At 32.8% G+C, this 17,850-nt stretch overlaps 1 protein-coding gene and 1 long non-coding RNA gene across 7 annotated transcripts in view; one reads left to right on the top strand and one right to left on the bottom strand.

The window, feature by feature from the left end:
- Positions 1-17,850, top strand: part of f (espin protein forked) — a 149,568-nt gene that overhangs the window by 114,357 nt on the left and 17,361 nt on the right. For 5 of the 6 annotated variants that reach the window (XM_074137364.1, XM_074137363.1, XM_074137361.1 and 2 more), the window contains 4 exons: positions 9,699-10,127; positions 10,725-10,845; positions 11,614-11,807; positions 16,789-16,928. In XM_074137364.1, the coding sequence (XP_073993465.1) occupies positions 9,699-10,127; positions 10,725-10,845; positions 11,614-11,807; positions 16,789-16,928 (884 nt within the window). Of the gene's footprint in view, positions 1-3,401; positions 3,972-9,698; positions 10,128-10,724; positions 10,846-11,613; positions 11,808-16,788; positions 16,929-17,850 lie in introns of those variants that run through there. The other variant, XM_074137367.1, reaches the window with a different exon arrangement.
- LOC141458840 (uncharacterized) lies at positions 13,487-15,115 on the bottom strand. The gene is made up of 2 exons (XR_012461217.1): positions 14,319-15,115; positions 13,487-13,937 (listed from the first exon to the last, which is right to left on the bottom strand). It is a non-coding gene; the product is annotated as an uncharacterized lncRNA (long non-coding RNA).

Consider the following 17,850-nt stretch of genomic DNA (forward strand, 5'->3'; position numbering starts at 1 on the left):
GGACATTAATTGGAACTAACTTATTCTTATATTCAATTTCAAGTATATTAACTATTCAACGAACCTGCACGAGTTCCCTTTACTTCAATTCTAATTGAAATCAAGTGTCAAGGATTCTTCATATTTAATTCACAGTTTTTTGGAATTCAGCTCAATTGGCTTCGAGTAATTCACGAAAATTGAAATAGAACGTTCAGGGAATCTGCATATCTGGAAATGACCGTTTTTTTTGTTCTTTCTTTGTTTGTTTTTTTTCAACTAGAAATATTAGTAATTCATTTAATCTTGTAAATATTATTATCTTAGATTCAATCTAAAGTCACTCTTTGATGGAAAATGCAATCAAATTCCCTTTTCTCTGAAGTGCTCTTTATCCAATTTGTTGTAGATAATTTTTTATTTATTTATTTATTTAAGGCGCGACCAAAAAATTGCCGTCATTTACTCCATCCATTTTTTTTTTTCAGTACACTGCCAGCCACTGGGTAAAGTTCTGTCGTTACAGACAAACACTCTCCATTACCATATTAACTTTCGTTATTTTGGATTTTTAATTTGCATTTTTTTTTTTTTTGTAACGATCACATTGTGTCTGTAAGTCTATCCTAAATACTTGTAAATGTTTTCAATTTACCATACACTAGATTAAAAGAATGAACCTTGCCTTTATAAAGCTTTCTAGCTATATTTGTTAAATAAGTTCGGGCAATCTATTAATTTTATTTTTAATCTTTTATTATAATTTACCACTGCAACAAGCAAATATGGTAAAAGAAAAAAGAAATAGAAGAAAATCATGTGTGGAGAAGGCACCCAGTGGTGTCACTCCAGTAACGTGCTTTGCTCTCACGATAAGAGTAGATCAAGAGGCCATATTCTCTTCAATCTCCTTAGAGGATTACCTGGTAATGTGGAGGAAGATAGGTGTTCTATGAGAGGGTTAGGACGAGCTGCTGTAGAGTGGAATGAAATTTGAGAAAACGAGTGTTAGCAAGATCTGTAATGAAAGGGATTTCTCTATATTATGAATAATCATATAATTATATAGAAAAAAATAGAAATTAAAAAAAATAATAAGATAAGTCAGTACTTAGGAGATATAAGGCGCCACAGTAGCCGAGCGATTAAGAGGCTTAGGATGATTAAAACTGTCGTCCAAGCCTGGGACTCCTCATCGCGGGACAACCGCAGAGAAGAGGTAGTGGTTTCTCGCCTGAGGATCGGCCATACCCGGTTGACCCATGGTTACCTCATGTGTCAGGATAGCCCTCCTACATGCGGTTCATGTAATGAACCCTTAACTGTGCAACATGTTCTGGTGGAATGTCCCGAGTATGAGCAATATAGACAGCGCCACGGTGTTCCGCACTCACTGGAGGAAGCCTTAGCAGATGACCAGAAAAGAATAGACAATGTAATAAAGTTTTTGAAGAACATTAAATTAATTAGCAGTGTATAGGAAAATAAATTAATATATAGAATCATGTATATACAAAAATTTTAAAAATGTATATATTGTATTTAATTGTATATAGGTATGAATGTGATTTATAGTGTGAATGAGTTAACTTTAAGTATAGTGTGTATAGCTTTAAGAATGGAGTTCCGTAAGTGGCTGTCCTAGCAAAACGTTGGGTATAAAGTTGGCATATGAACTGCCACAGAGAGGTGAAGGGCATAATAACCACCCAGGTTCATTGCCTTAAAAAAAAAAAAAAAAAAAAAAAAAAAAAAAGAGGCGAGACCTTAGAAGCTAATATGCATTGTGGTACTGGGTTCGATTCCCGGTCTTTAGGCCTGGGTTTTATTTAATGGTTAATAAAAGAAATTTACAGTAAAGTATGTTTGCTAGTCGCTTCCGTCCACGACACCTAATTGGTAGTTGAACGTAAAGCCAGCCAAAAAAATAGGCGATTACTACTCTACTACTTAGGATGTATACTTTGTTGCAAAATGTTTGTATTTATCTTTCACATTTGATGTAAGGCCAAACTCCCTCGTATTGGGGCTCTATGAACCCCCAATTGCTTATTTCTCAAAATCTACTTTATCTGGGTTGTTGCGAAAAAAATTACGAGCTATAAAGGAGGCTTTACCTTATATTTTAAAGAAAATTTGGGAATTTTATCTTTTATAGAAAAAGAGAAAAAAAATTGTCAAAGTTGGGTGTTTTTCTACGTTACGCTTTTTTGTGCAGATTTTGACTATCAACCCTTATACAACTGTCCTACCGGACAGTTTTAATTAATAAAATAAATAAAATAACGTTGCAATCTCCATTACCGTAGAATGAGCTTATAAAGAAGCTGCTAGGAAAAGTGAAATCTGTGGGCCAACAGTTGGATTCGAACCCGGGATTTCTGTTTTGGAATCCAGAATACAATAACCACAGAGTTGTTGCAATTTTTGTTTTTGTATTTTACTAAATAGCTCTACAGCTCTGATCGAGCCTTGGCCTCCCTGACAACCTCTAACCACCTCTCTCTGTCCACCACCATCCTCTTCCAATCAGTCACACCCAGCTTTCGCAAAACAGTCTCCACATCCTGCATCCAACGCCTTCTTGGCTGCCCTCTACCTCTTGTACCCTCCATTTTGGAGAAAAGTAGTTTTTTTTTTTTTGGCATCCGATTGTCCGGCATTCGCGCACCACCACCTAACCATTCAGTTCTTCTCGCCTTTATGAATTACACTATGTCACTTTCCAGATACATCTCATAAAGCTCCTTATTCGTTCTTATTTTCCACTCTCCCATCCACCGTATATCTTTTCTTAAAATCTTCCTTTCAAATATTCTTAACTGATTCACAGTCGCCACACAAATAGGTCCAAGTTTCCACGGAATATGTCTCGAATCAATGTTTTATATAAATTAATTTTTGTTTTGCTTGACCATAGAGAAGAACGGAATAGCTTAATATTGGGCGAAATAGGCACTGTATCCGGCCATGATCCTGCAATTCACCTCGGGTGCAATCCTGTTCTCTCTGTTAAGCTCAGCTCCCAAGTACTATATGAATGATTTCACCTTCTCGAAAGTGAACCCCGCTTACTTCAAGTTTTTGGGCTCTCCACAGTTACCATTTGGGCTTAAATTTTTTTTTGTGCTAGGTCTACACTTACGCCCAATTCTTTTGGAACACAGGGGACCCCTTAGAATGTGTGCTTCAGGTGATTTTTTAGCAGACCAAGAGAAAGTTAAAAGGATGACTGTCATCAGAGACAGCAATAACTGAGGTTATAGGACATAGGTTATAGGAAGACAAAAAAATAAAATAAAAAATCATTAACCTACCTCAGGCCTTACCTTATCAAAAAATGATTGTGAATATGATTTGTGTTAGTGTGTGTAAGCGAGAGAATGTGGTCTGCACAGCTGATTAGATAATGTGTCATTGAGGCGAACGTTTGAAGTGCTTTTTTTTTTTATTCTTTTTTTCGTAATTTATTTTATTTTAATTTTAGGTATGGTTTAGTTAGTTTAGTGCGTGGTAGAGTAATGAAGTGGGGAGTGTAAAATTTTATATCTATATAGTGGAAATGTGTTGCCCATGGTCAAAACAAAATGTAGAACAATTTAAAACAATCGAAGATGTAAATGGAATATTTGATGAAAACACTACTACGACTTCAGATGGCGGTGTAAATACTATATCTGGACAAATAGTTTTTGAACAACCATTAATCAATGATAATGGTATATGGAAAACTGTTGGACAAAATGATACAATGGTAAAAGATCCTCTAGCAGAAAGAAGAGTTTCTCAAGTATGTACAGCTACTGAATATATTGTTGAAACGGAAACTGTAGCCGAAGTGTTGACGCCAATTATTTTTGCTAAAGCACGATTATTTAAAGAAAAATCATTTAATGGTAATATTGATTATGATCAATGTTTAGAAGATAAATCAGAAGTGGCTCTTGTGAACACATCAATTGTACACGAGAATAGCAGTATACGTCGGACGGGTAATATTGAATCAATAAATTAAACTGAAAACAAAATTAAAAAAATAAAATAATCAAAGATAAAAAAACAAAAAAATCTAATCCAAAATTTTTATGGGACACAGTGAGTCAGACAATAATTATTTTTTTTATATATTCTTGTGAGTTGAAGTCCCCATTTGGGTTTTGTTGTCCCAGTCATGTCCGAGCATGTTTTGTTATTTTTAGCCAATCAAGTTTCTTTGCAAGGTATTTCTGGGGCTTTTTAATAATCAGACTGTTAAATTTACTGATTAAGGTGCTCATTTTTTCTCTTTCCAGATTAGTAAAAACAAAAATGCTAGGCCTAAACTAGTTGGGGGAAATACTTGAAGTCATTGATTACTCATTTGATTTGACTTAAGGGGTTATAGGCAGTCAGAGGCGCCAAAAAAGTCATTTTTTCAAATTTTTTTTGGGGAAAAACGTGTTTACTTTTTTATTCGGGAACTTTTGCGTCATATCAGTCCATGTTTAAGGAACTTATTGTAATTTTTTCGTTACAAATTAATATTAATTGTACTAATGGCGAATATTTTAATACAACACGTCAAAAAAATGCAACCCTCTCGTGGACATGATATCTGGAGACTGGATCAACTGAAATCAAAATTTCGAAAAGATTTCGTTAGTAGATGACTTTATCTCGTACTCGAACGAAGGATTTAGAAAAAAATTAGTAATATAAAAACGGTAACCTAGTTTAATAAACCAACTTTTACAACGCGACAAATCAAAATGAATAATTTTTTATCAAAATTTCCCCACTTCTATTTTTAAAAGTAAGGTTATAAGCATCTGAACAATAAATCTAGTAAATGAATGAGATAAAATCCTTCTAATGGTTTACTAATAAAAACTGAAAATACAGTAAGCCAGACACTATTATAAAGGCCAATAAATATTTTATTACTTCCTGTTGTGACCTTACTTATTATTATTAAGTACTTAAACATTTGTTAACATAAACAAGAAAAATTTCTACTTAAATATATCATTTAATGCAATATGTTTACACACTTCTAGGTTTTACATAAAAATGTTTTGGTTAATATACGAGAAGTTATTTGTTTGATTTTTAAAATTAAACTTAATTTATATTGATTAATATAATTTTTCTGGAAAAAAGATTTCAAATATCAGTGTACAGTATGTGAAAGAAAATTGTACGAACCGTGGTTAAGGGATTTTTAAGTCTAACGAGATCCCGTGGGTTCGGTGTCACTGTCATACCAAAAAGAAGTGTAAAGTTATTAAAATTCCTTCTTTTTTTGAACTAGTAATTCAGTAACCACACATAATGCCACCACTGGGCAGAGGCAGGCGAAGGAGTTTATTAAAAGCTATTCGCCGAGGCTGACTGCAGAATTAATCCGCCAAGGCCGTGTATGGCTATAAGGATGATTGTAGGACTATTAACTGGCCACCACTGCAGGCCCAGAAAGCACATGCATCACATGGGCCTGGCAGTTGATAGCCTCTGTAGGTTCTGTCAGGAAGAGGAGGAAACGGCACTGCACGTGTTGTGTCAGTGTGAGGGGCTCGTGTGGCTAAGGATGTTACTTCTCGGGGAGGTAAAACCAAGGACTGAGAGCTTTACCTAAAGAGTCGCTCTCCAGCATCAAGAGTCTGATTAAAAGGACAGGTCTGGAGATGTGAGCTTTAGAATGAGGGGAGCCACAATAGATCCAAAGGGGTCGCAGTGGCGTAGGCCTTGAGGCCGCCCTAGACTAATCTAATCTAATCTAACCACACACAATTCCTCCAAAAAACTGTTTTGCCTCTTTTTTAAAAAAACAAAACAAAAACAAAGTTTAGGAAGAGAAGGATTCGCCATCCTCTTTTGTCTGTGATTAGAGCCACAACTTTTCTGAAGAAAGTTTTCTTTTAGGCAAACACAACTTGTTTCTCGTCTTGCGCTTACTTTTGAGTTTCATGATCATTTCAGGTTTCTATGACTCAATCCAGAGCTACACACAGTCTTATTTACTCACCCGATCTCCTAAAATTCATGATGGAATGTACTATCTTTCAGCAGTTTTAAAAAAAAATGGCTTCCAAGCGTCTATTCAAAGAGAACCATTTTGAAACCTCGTTTGTTTACAACCCTTGTTGTGCTTGGTACGAGCCTGTTGCTGTTCTCTCTACAGCATTAACCTCAATACATTGGTACATCCACTGCCGCCTAGACACTCTTTTTTTTTATCTAAAGGAGTGAATAACCTTTTAAAATAGCATTTATCCTCCGACTCCCATGAAAAATAAATAAATAAATTCAAACTTAAGTTTGTTAAAATAATTAAACTAAAACTACTAAGGGATAAATTAGAATATAATAAAATTTAAAAGCAGTGCCTCAAATAATAAAAAAGGTCCACTATCTTTTTCTTTAATTGCCCTATACTATATTTTAAACATCTTTTTAGATGTGGGTTGTATCTAGGGTTAGATAGATAGATAGATAGATAGATAGATAGATTAAACTATGGCGGCCTCAAGGCCTACGCCACTGCGACCCCTTTGGATCTATTGTGGCTCCCCTCACTCTAAAGCTCACCCTCCAGACCTGTCCGGTTAGTCAGACTCTTGATGCTGGAGAGCGACTCTTGGGTAAAGCTCACAGGCCTTGCTTTTTCCTCCCCGAGAAGTAACATCCTTAGCCCAGACGAGCCCCTCACTGTGACGCATCACCAGTGCAGTGCCGTTTCCTTCTCCTCCTTCTGACAGAACTTACAGAGGCTATCATCCGCCAGGCCCATGCGATGCATGTGTTTCCTGAGCCTGCAGTGGCCAGTTAATTGGCCTAAAATAAAATCTAAAGTCAGCACGAATGCAATTCTAACGCTTAGAAAAAGTAGAGTGCCCCTTCCAGTATGCCCCAAAAGTTCCATTACTCCCCTCTGCAAACATCCGTGCAAAGTGTTCTTTTAACAGCATGTTTATTTTGAGAGAAGCTTTGAACTAGCATAAACAAATTACAAGTAACCATCATTTACTCCAGGCGTTAGAGTGTGCACACCGACATTTTTCTTTTTTGGAAAGGACAGTCCTTTATTAACACCTGGTTGTCCTTGTCCTTTCTTAAATTAGAAAAGGACGCCTTTTGTCCTTTTTTTCAGATATTATTCACACAAATCTAATTTATTTTATTGTATTTTTGATTCAAGTTCTGACTTCTGAGACTTCTTCATTTGACGTGTTGTTTTTCTGTTCTAACTGAACTGAATAGGTCAGCAGGTTAGATGTAACGATGAACTTTTCATGAATAAGTATGTAAGATATAAATGTACCCAGGCCATATTACAGACGTGAGGAGAGGGGACTTTTGCCCGGGGCCCGGAGCCGCAGTCTCTGCATGTACACCTAAAAAAAAAAGGGGCCCCAAAATCCTTTCGACGGTCCTGAATGTACCTAATTTTCTTAGGATGTCCTTTTTTGGAACTTTATAGAGTTGGCAACCCTAGACGTATCTAATTGTACAAATTTGTTAGTTAAAATTACCATTTTGTATTCGAGATTTCAAACCTTTATGCTATCTCTGAACTCAATTCGTACGCATTATGATGCAATACTTTATCACATTACCCAATTATTACTTTAATTTGTAAAAAGAGAAATTGTACTTTTTTTAAAACAAAGGATAATGAACAACATATTTTTTCTTCTTTTTTTCCCAAATAATATTTGATAAGAATATTTGCTGATTGCTGCTGCTACCTGCTTATCCAATCTATTACATAATCACATTTTATGGGTCTATAAATAAGGTTATGCTACTGCATGAGATGTAATTTAATGCTTTGTTTTTCCTCCTCCATCTTTCTTTATTTCTTTTCTATTTGTGTGTTTTTACAAAAAAAAGTACTCTTGTGGAGTTAATATTGGGATGCTTTATTTATGGGTTTTGTGAATTGTTATTAAAAATTGTCTGGGTAATTTTTTTTCTTTTATTGCAGTTTATCATTTATTATTCTTAAAACAAAAAAGAATAATGGAAAGTTATCTTGTATTTATCTCATCAAATATGACTTCTCCTGCTAATAGATTCTTAATAAAAAAAAAAAATTAAAGCAAGATGTCAATTTTCTTTTCTAACTATTGCTGAATCACTTTCATTGTTTGCAAAGATTTCAGAGTCTTTCTGTACTTAGTAAACTCTGTTCAATAATCTTACAGTACGTTTTTAAACGTGCAAGAGGCAATTTATAAGCATGTGCAATCGTTTATTACCTGTGGTATCCAATTAGGTAATTTAGTTTGCACGATTTTTTTTGCTCTATTCTTATACATCTTTGCAAACTGGAGGGCATTTTTTTTTTCACCCATTAGGGAAAAAATTCTGGTATCAGTTTATTGTAGGATCGTTTAAGATGGCGAAAGTAGGCCTATTTTCTCTCAACATATTGGTATTTGAATCGGTATTTGGTTTTGAATTTTTGCTTCTTTATTACCTTTGTCCTATAATAATGCTGATTTTGTGAGAAAAAAGAGGTAAGAATTGTCGAAAGTTGGGTGTTTTTCAACGTTACGCTTTTTCGTGCAGTTTTTTTTGACGATCAACCCTTATACAACTGTCCTACCCAGACAGTTTTAATCTATACATGGTTGATCGAGGATAAGGCAGTATTTCTCGCAACTTCTTTTTAGGCCCCTGCTTGGAATAGGCTTTGTGATTTAAAAAGAAAGCTTTAATTTAAAGGACTTAGGCTATATTATTTTTACACAATTCGTGAAAAAAAATGGAAACTTATTCGTAGAATTATATAGATATATCTAGCTGGAACAATATTTAATTCTGAAAAAATTAGATGCATCGTAGAGATCAGGTATTTACAGTCGAGCCTCCCATAAAGGACACTCTCATTAGCGGCCACCTCCATTTACGGACATTTTTTGGATTTCCCCTTTTTACCTTTATACACATTCTATATAAAAGAACCTCCGTCTAACGGACACTCTACATAGCGACCGCGGACATTGATTTTGGGGAACAGATTAAATGTTTCACCTCCCACCAACGACCACCTTATTATATTAAAAGTTGGTTTGACAGTCTATAATATGTATTTTTTTGATGATTTTTTTGGATAATTAAGAAAAAATGTAATGCATATCATATAGCTAAATAATTATGCAATTATGTACGTTTTTAAATCTATTAATAATAAACAATTTTTAAATAGATGTTTGGAAAAAAAAAACCATATTTTTTCATTATGAAACTTGCCTACCTCCTTCTAACGGCCACCTCCAAACAGCGGCCACTTTGCTTTCCTCCGCCAGTGTCCGTTATTGAGAGGTTCCACTGTAGTTCTCTTTAGAATTATGGTTTGAATTTTAGGTATTTTTTTGTTTTCTCTCTGCAGGAGAAAAATAAATAAATAATAGTAATACTTAGTCGTATTGGAATCAAGACAATATTACGAAGTAAAACATTATTATTTAGTAGAGTACTGATCGAAGAAATACCCATCTGCATAAAATCTCTGACCCTTGGTCGATTACACCTAGGTTATTATGGCAAATTTTGACAAACTTTAGAAACAACAATTAAATTCTCAGAGAAACAAATTCTTTAATTTCTGCTTGTTTGTCACACTGTTAGTAAATTATGTCTGCTTAACGGGATTATTTTTAATTTCATTAACTATTATATATTTAATTACTTTTCTAATAATGCATTTATTTTCTTTTTTGTTATATGAATAGTTCTGGTTGAAGTCCATCAAAGTTGCTCTAGTCCAGAACCAGAACCAGCATGCCCATCCAGTCCGACTAGTTCAACATCAGAAGAAACCACGGCCACAGCACCAGCTGGTGATACTCCACCATTGCCTTCAATCGTAACTAATGCAACAACTAAATCACTAATACCAGAAGAACCAACTTTGACCAAAACCGGTGTTGATAAATTCGATAGTAAAATTAATTCCAATTTGATATTAGAAGATGAAGGTTTAGGAAGAGGTAGTCAAGATGGACAGGATGTGCAAGAAGTGGAAGAACATGATTATGAAGATATTTACACAGTTAGGCGTAGAGATTCTGGCAGCCATTCAAGATCTGGTTCATTGTCCAGTGCAGGTTCTAATGAAGTCAGAAATCCTGTTACCAACAGTCAACTAACTGATTCTACAGGTATGACTTTTTAAATAAATTAAAAAAACTTAGTTTATCACTTAATATCAATTCATCCCCATCCGAAACTGGGCAATAATTCTGTGCCAGTATTAGATAGTAAATTGCTCGAAGTAAAATTACATTCCGATAGCATTGTAATCCGATATAATGTGTACAACATGTGTGTTGACCTGAGGTTCGCGAACTGTTTAGGCTTTCTAAAGTGATTTAAGCCATTTTATGCTGGGCAGCGTTCATTGATAGACCTGTGATTTTCACATTTTCATTTTTTTAGGGTTACAAAAAAAAAAGCTGAATTTTCTGTGGGAGAACTCATAGTTCTAGAATTTGTTTACAAACGATGCTCTTTATTGTAACTTTAAAAACTGTGTGTTATTCATTTGGCTGGATTAGAGTTAAGAGTGAATGTTTTAAATTCATCATTGTTTTAAATTATTCGCTCTAAATAATCATTTTTCAAAAATATTGCTTTGAATATTCTTATTTTAATTTGTTACATTTATTTTGTCAAATATCAATTACTTTTCCCAAAAAAGAAAACCATATTATTTTATTTTAATTTTTACTAGAATCTTTTGTGAAAATTATTTACAGAATCCGGAGTGTCGAGTCCATCACCATCCGAACTTGGCAATAAATCTGAACCAGAGGACAATGAGAAATCAAAATTAGAACTGAGACATACATTGCCAAATCAACAGATTGTTAATAATAGGTAAGTTAATATTTCTGTTAAAAATTATCAAAATATTAAAACCTTATTATTACAAAATTAAACTGTTATTTTTCACAAACTTGTTCCTATCAATTGCTCTATTTATTTATTTATTTATTTTTTAATTAAATGATAAAAGTAAAATTATTTACTTATGACAAGGATTTTGTAAATATAAAACAGTAAATATTTTTAGAGTAATTTTCAACCTCAAAAATTTCTCGTCAACTTAATAATATAAGGCAAGATTGGCAAATTATTAATTTTTAGTAAGTTATAATCACCAAAAAAGAAAAAGTTATTGAAATTCAGTTATTTATTTCAAATAAAAGTTATTAATTATTATGCTGCATAATTTCTATTAGGGCAGATTAACTTGTTTGTGTGAATTACTTCTTTAAAATATACAATTTTATCCAATGTTCAAAAATCATGGTCTTTTGTAGTAAACAGAGAGTATTTTAGTTAGTATTAATTAAAAATGTTATTGTTTATTTTGTATTATCTCTCGCAATTGCTTACATTGACGAATTTCAAAACAATTTGATATTTGGTGGACTTTGTTCGCATTATTTGTGCATTCGCATTATTATTATTATTATCATCATTATTTTAGTTACTTGATTATTTTTTTGTTTTTAGTTTTGGAAATATAACATAACAATACTGACTTACTTTTTATTCTATGGACACTGGGAGAAATATAGTTTACCACAGTATGGAGACTGTAGTAAAACAACAACCTTCCTGGTTTAAACGTTTTTTCAGACCCGGAGTGAAACGAACCGCCTCTGTGCCACCTCCACCACCTCCACCGCCTTCAGAAGAAACATCTTTGACTAGTCTACCGCCAGAACAGACACACACTTTATTGGCCAATCCACCACAGATGCCTTTACCACCGATTCCTGGACAAAATGATGTTAATTCTTTAACGCAAGCTGTGATCATCAATAATGGAGGTAAGTTCTTTGGGGATGTTTTTAATTTTTTTTTTTTTTTGGAAGTATTTAAGTGAAATAGAATGAATGTGTCAAATTTATCTTAATTTTGATAAAATTGTAATTTAAAATTTTGATATTAGTTCCAAACCATGTCCTATCGTTAGAAATAACTCGTGACAGTGATGTAGAATGTGCTTCAAGAAGCTCCTAGGCCAGGGATAGCGAACCTTTTTGAGACGTGGGTCAAATTTTGTTCATTTTTTTTTTAGTTCTAGCTCTTGGGTCACTAATGCCTATTTGCACAATAGTTAAGTTAAAACAATTTAAATTGAATATTTTCAAAACTAAACATCTTTAAAATTCAGTTGGCTTAACGGGGTAAAACGGGACGAAACAAGTGCTGTGGAAGTCTCTTTTTACAAACATAACTGAACAAAACCTTACAAAAGTGTGTTTTATCTGAAGAAAAATCTAAATATGGTTATTTGCTTTGGGTTGTCGATTTTTTTTAACAAACAAAATAAGTAAAATTATACATTTTATTTGATATTTTGTAAACACTTTTGCTTTATTTCAAATACTACAAAAGCAGAAGCATTTATCGTCATTTGCGTTTTAGAACTGTGATGATCAAACTAAAGGTTATAGATAGCATTTAAATTGCTTTTGTGTCGATTCGTGATTGAAAAAAATACAGATAGAATATAAATTATCCACACAATTAGAAAATCTAAATCAACCCGCTTAAACAAACAAATGGTTGCCTAGCAATTGTGGGTCAGTGAAAAAGCTTGCGCGGGTCATAGGTTCGCCATCACTGTTCTAGGCCTAGGAAGAAAAAAATCTAAGGCCCAGCAGCTGGATTCGAATCTGGGATCTTCGCGTTGAAATCCAGCACATGCTGAGCTAATCTCTTCCCTGCTAACATTTATTAACATATTTTCCCGTTCATGTAGACTTTTTAGGGTCTCTTCAAGGCTGGAACTTGAGGAATTAACTAAGAGCCACTTCAACGCAACGTAACAACTTCCTAATTAAAATTTTGCTACAAATTCCATCATTGAAGAAAAAAGTTACCCAATTAGATAACAATATATTTAGTTTCAACATTAGATTTTTACATTCCCGTTTCATTATACACCGAATGTGGACAATACCATGACAGAATTGATTACTGGAGTGTGTCCTGTCGGTTTTATTGAATATATTGTAAACTTAATTCCTAGCCATGTTTACTGTTGCTGCTGTGATTATTAGTTTTCAGTTAATAAATAGATGTCCATGCATCTTTCTATTGTTGTTAACAGTAATCGCTCGCCAGCCACTGTCACCTTTATCAGTAAGTCGTTTTCCTTCGATATTTCTCGAATAGTTTTCTGAAATGTGCCTTTTATTAAAGACATTAGCTCTTTGTCTCTGAATTATCTTTTTTTAAAGGAAAAATGTGGCCTAAATCTATAACAATAAAATTCTTTGTCTTTGGAAATGTTTTGCTACACTGTTATTTTATTATTATTAAGTAATGAATAATATTTATTAATAAATAATTATTAATAAATATTAAAATCGTTACCGAATTAAAAAAAACATAGGGTCGCATTATGCTTATACAAATTGAAAATGGTTTCCAAGAAGTTATAGTCACTTCGGATGAAACTTGAATTATCTATGCCAGAACCCCTTTTAATAAATATTCATTTTACCAACAAAAGCATTAGTTCTTTATTTGAGTCTATACAAGCAGTTAGAGGCATTGAAGCAAGTGAAATAAAAATATTTCGGATCATAAGGGATGATATTACTGGAAAAGTATTGCCTAAGTGGTTGCCTACAGCATTCCTAGGCGGAAATCCCGGCTTCTGGTTCTTAGATTTCTTCCTTCCTAGAAGCTCACTATTTGGTGATGGATAGTGTTGTCTTTAACGAGAGAATCTATTGTAGAGTACTTGTTTGTCTCCTGCTAGAGGAAATTTTGGGACAATCGGCTTTAATTATTTATCAATATTTTTATTGAGACTGTTAGAAGTTTTCAAGCCCTTATTAATTCTGAAAATTCGATTTAAGTTTAGCACTCCTTTCTTTTTTTTTCATTCAAATCTTCTTGTAAAAAGAAGCTGTCTTTTTTCTTTTATAAAACCTTGAAGTCCTCTGTAAAAAGGTTATACGTTGTGGTTAAAACAGAAATTAACCTTTTTAATGAACATTTTTTGGTAGAAACTATACAGTAAAACTTAAATAAATTTTATGAAATTCCGACCAAACTTTATTGCTAAAGCAATAAAAATTGAAATAAGAATTGTAATAAAAAAAAATAACGGGCAGAGAATTACAGCTGTTAGTATTTATTAATTGTTGAATTATTGATTTTTAGAAGAATCAGAATTGGTATTTTATTTATGTAACACCTAAATACAAAATATTATGTGATCTTTGCCATTTTAATTAAAATATAAATAAAAAAAAAAGATAATAAAAATAATAAAGAAAATAAAAAAAAAAAGAAGTAATTTATAGCAGTTAATTACATACATTTTTAATAATGACCTATTTCCTAATTAATGGTCTAACAGTTAAGTGTGTTGTGCTCGCCTGTTATTTTACAGATTATAGTAACTTTTACTGAATTATCTGCGCCTTGCCTCGGTACAGGTATTGATTCTGTTTGTCTATTTATTTAATATGGGTTTCTCCTTCATTACAATAAAATATCACTTTTATTACTCTATTAATGTTTACTTCAATTTAAAATGTTCATTCTTTAACGAGAAATCGGTTCGTATATTAGAAATTATTGCTTATCAGTTTTTGTTAGTGATGAACAAAATGTAATTTGATTTTTTTTTGTTTTTGCATTTAACATATTGTCGACATAATTTCTAAGTGACCAGTTTTGTGAACTTAAATAATCATCTGATGACTATACCTAGGCCAAGTACAGTCAGCATAGCATTTTATCTTTCTAGATCCTTATTTATTTGTTCTTGGAGGGACTCTAGGCTATTCAATGTCTTTGTGAACTCATAGATTATCGATTGATTACCGTGTGGTTCTGATTTGAGATTTCAAGTTTGAATTTGATTTCCTATTATTCAGTTCTGTGCTGTTTACACATAACTGAAGATATCAGTTTTTGTGAAAAGTACTTTTTCGGATTTGTAAGACTTCAATACTGATATTTTTGGGGAATACTCAAAATAGAAATATCTTCTTATACTAATAGAATAAGAGAAAGTAACGAAAGCCTAGGCTATAGAACGAGCCTAGGACAATATCATAACCCGGACCTCAGCCACCTAAGATTTATACGTTTTCCTGCCAAATCGTGCAACAATCCTAAGAGGAAACAGTTCTCAGTTATCCCACCAACAATCTCTTCCGACCAAAGATCACAAAGCTAATTTCCTTGCATGTCAATCTAACCATTATGAGAGTATTAATGTTCTCTCTAAATCACAGATTTTTCAAAAGGAGATTGATATGTGCCTCATTATGGAAAGATGTATTCTAACCTTATAGGGATCCAATCAATAGTTTTGAGAGATTGTTATCTTTGAAACAGACACAGAATCATCTCCTCTATAAGACCCATGTCTGCACCCACCCACCACTCAGCATGCATAGATGTCAACAACCCACTGAACTTATCAATCAGGATGAAAAAAAAAAACCATTCAGAGTTTCAATCTCCAGGTAGCCTATCTTCTCATCTCTTGAAGTATCCATCGTGACCAGTAATCCAGTACAGAAAAATAATTCTTAGTGGGTGATTCTTCCTCCAGTATCCAGGAAATATTTTTAGCAACAATTTGGTGGTGGGATTCAAGAATTTAGTACCTTCAGAGTCCCTTCTTCGTAGTTTTGAAGGCATGATTACCCTAGAACATGCATTCTTTTTCAATCTTCACTCTTGTATCCATTTTTTTTTTTTACACACACACACACACGTTCTGTTATTGTTATAAAGTGGAGGTGATTATAACCTGGCCGCTTCCTTATGACTTTTATTTAGTTATAACAGTAAATTACTGATATTAAGAGTTTGATTTAGTCAGCATATGTAAGAAATATTATGAAATCAATTCATCGGAGTGTAAAATTTTATGTTCTTATTCTCGTTTATTGGGGGATAAAATGAGTTGTTTGCTGCCGCCCTCTATCTCCTCAGTCTTGCATAAATAAATGCAACTGTAATTGGAACAGATTGCATAAAATATGCAACTTATTAATAGTAATTTAATAAAATCATTTAGTAATTAAGTAAATAATAGTTTACAGTTGTTTATTTTTAATTGCGACTTATAAACAATTTTTAACATTAGCGGTTTTCGTTTCTCTTTCATGCCGTTCTTTCTCACTCCTTCTCTTCAACGGAATTACGTATTGACGTTGCAAGGGCACCCAGTTCCGCCAGTAGATTGACTCTGGCTGATTATTAAGACTAGAAATTATAAAAAGTAAATATTTTAGGAAATTCCCAATGTGGTGATACTGTTGTCGGAAAATAATTATAGAGTTTATTGATACCTAATTCCTGTATCTTTTATCGCATGAAAATGTATATTTAAAATAAATTGTGTGAAAAGCATTTATAATTAGAAACATCATTAATTTATCAGGAGAAGGTTTGTTTATCAGCTGCCAGAGAAAACTATTTTTTTTCAGAAACTGTTGTTAATGCTCAATATTTTGGTAACCATTGTTCTGAAGCTTTTGTGGAACTTAAAAACTTAGTAAGAGGTAATAATAATGCTTTCGTTTGAGATTTTACCGAAATATGTTTGGCGAATCCGAGATTTTTGTTTTTTTTTTTATTTCAGAAGTTTAGTCATGCAGTGGTGATGTGTTCAATAATCTATATTAATTAAGTAATTTACGGTAGTTCGTTAACCTTACCTAAATAGCGTTGAAAAACCTTCTCTTTTTTTTACCCTAAATGCTGCCAATTCTTTTTGATAAAATCAGGTATTATCTATTTATTTATTTTTATATTCTCTTACAGTAGACACACCATCACCGGATAACGATCCAAAACAGAGTGCATCCACAAAAACTACATCATCGCAGGATGTACAACAATCAACGATCGCACAACAACAACCGTCCTTTCAACAACAGTGTCATAACAGTTCCAGCACTCAGGTATATTATTGTTTATTTAAAAGAGATTACAAAATTAAAAAGAATTATTTTAAATAAGATAGAAACTTTCAAATCACCATGCAAACAGTAATATTTCTGCTAAAATTTATTTTGTTGATTGAGAAGTACAATTAACAACGCAATGCTAAATAAAAACAAGAGATTTTAGTCAAATAGGTTCTTATCTTTCAGTTTGCCCAGTTTCGAATTATTCTCATCACTATTTAATTCATCAACTTTTTTTCCGTACGTTGATTAGCAATCAACAAAGTTTAGTCGAATGGTTTCGAGCGAGTGCATGTAATCTATTATAGTTCATCCAATGCAAACGATTTAATCGTGAAGTTATTTAAAAGTAAAAGTTATATATTTTATGTTCGACTGTTTTTATAAATAAATGTTGTAATTTTAGAATATTGTTCATCACTTATTAATCCAAAAGAAAAGGAAAAAAGATTGAAGTCAGTTTAGTACCTAAACAGTCTGGACAGGAGACTTCAATCTTTGATGTTAAAAATGAAGGTAGAATATTGCCAATTTCAGCCATATTTTTTTATTTATTTTTTGCCAAGCTTTCGACTAGGGACTAGACCACAGTCCTGATGATGATCTAGTCAATGTTCGATTAACAATACTCTACATTATAATGGTTATTAAGCATAAGACAAGATGATCCAGTCCCTAGGTCTAAAGCTTGACAAAAAATTAATAAAAAATACTGGCAGAATTTGGTATACAAGTTTGATTTTCTGCATCTTTTTTCAAAGATATTTTAATGTGATTTTATTAATGTGACATTATTTCAGTCGGTAGTTAGATTTTATTTTACATTAATAAACATACTTGTTTACATGAACATGAGGAAAAGTAAACTGAAATAGAAAAAACATTAAAAGTAATAGAAAATTATCGTTTCATAAAT

The sequence above is a fragment of the Rhodnius prolixus genome, unplaced genomic scaffold (genome assembly GCF_049639745.1).
Source record: "Rhodnius prolixus isolate KJV_2025 unplaced genomic scaffold, Rpr scaffold_5, whole genome shotgun sequence".
NCBI classification, from domain to species: domain Eukaryota; kingdom Metazoa; phylum Arthropoda; class Insecta; order Hemiptera; family Reduviidae; genus Rhodnius; species Rhodnius prolixus.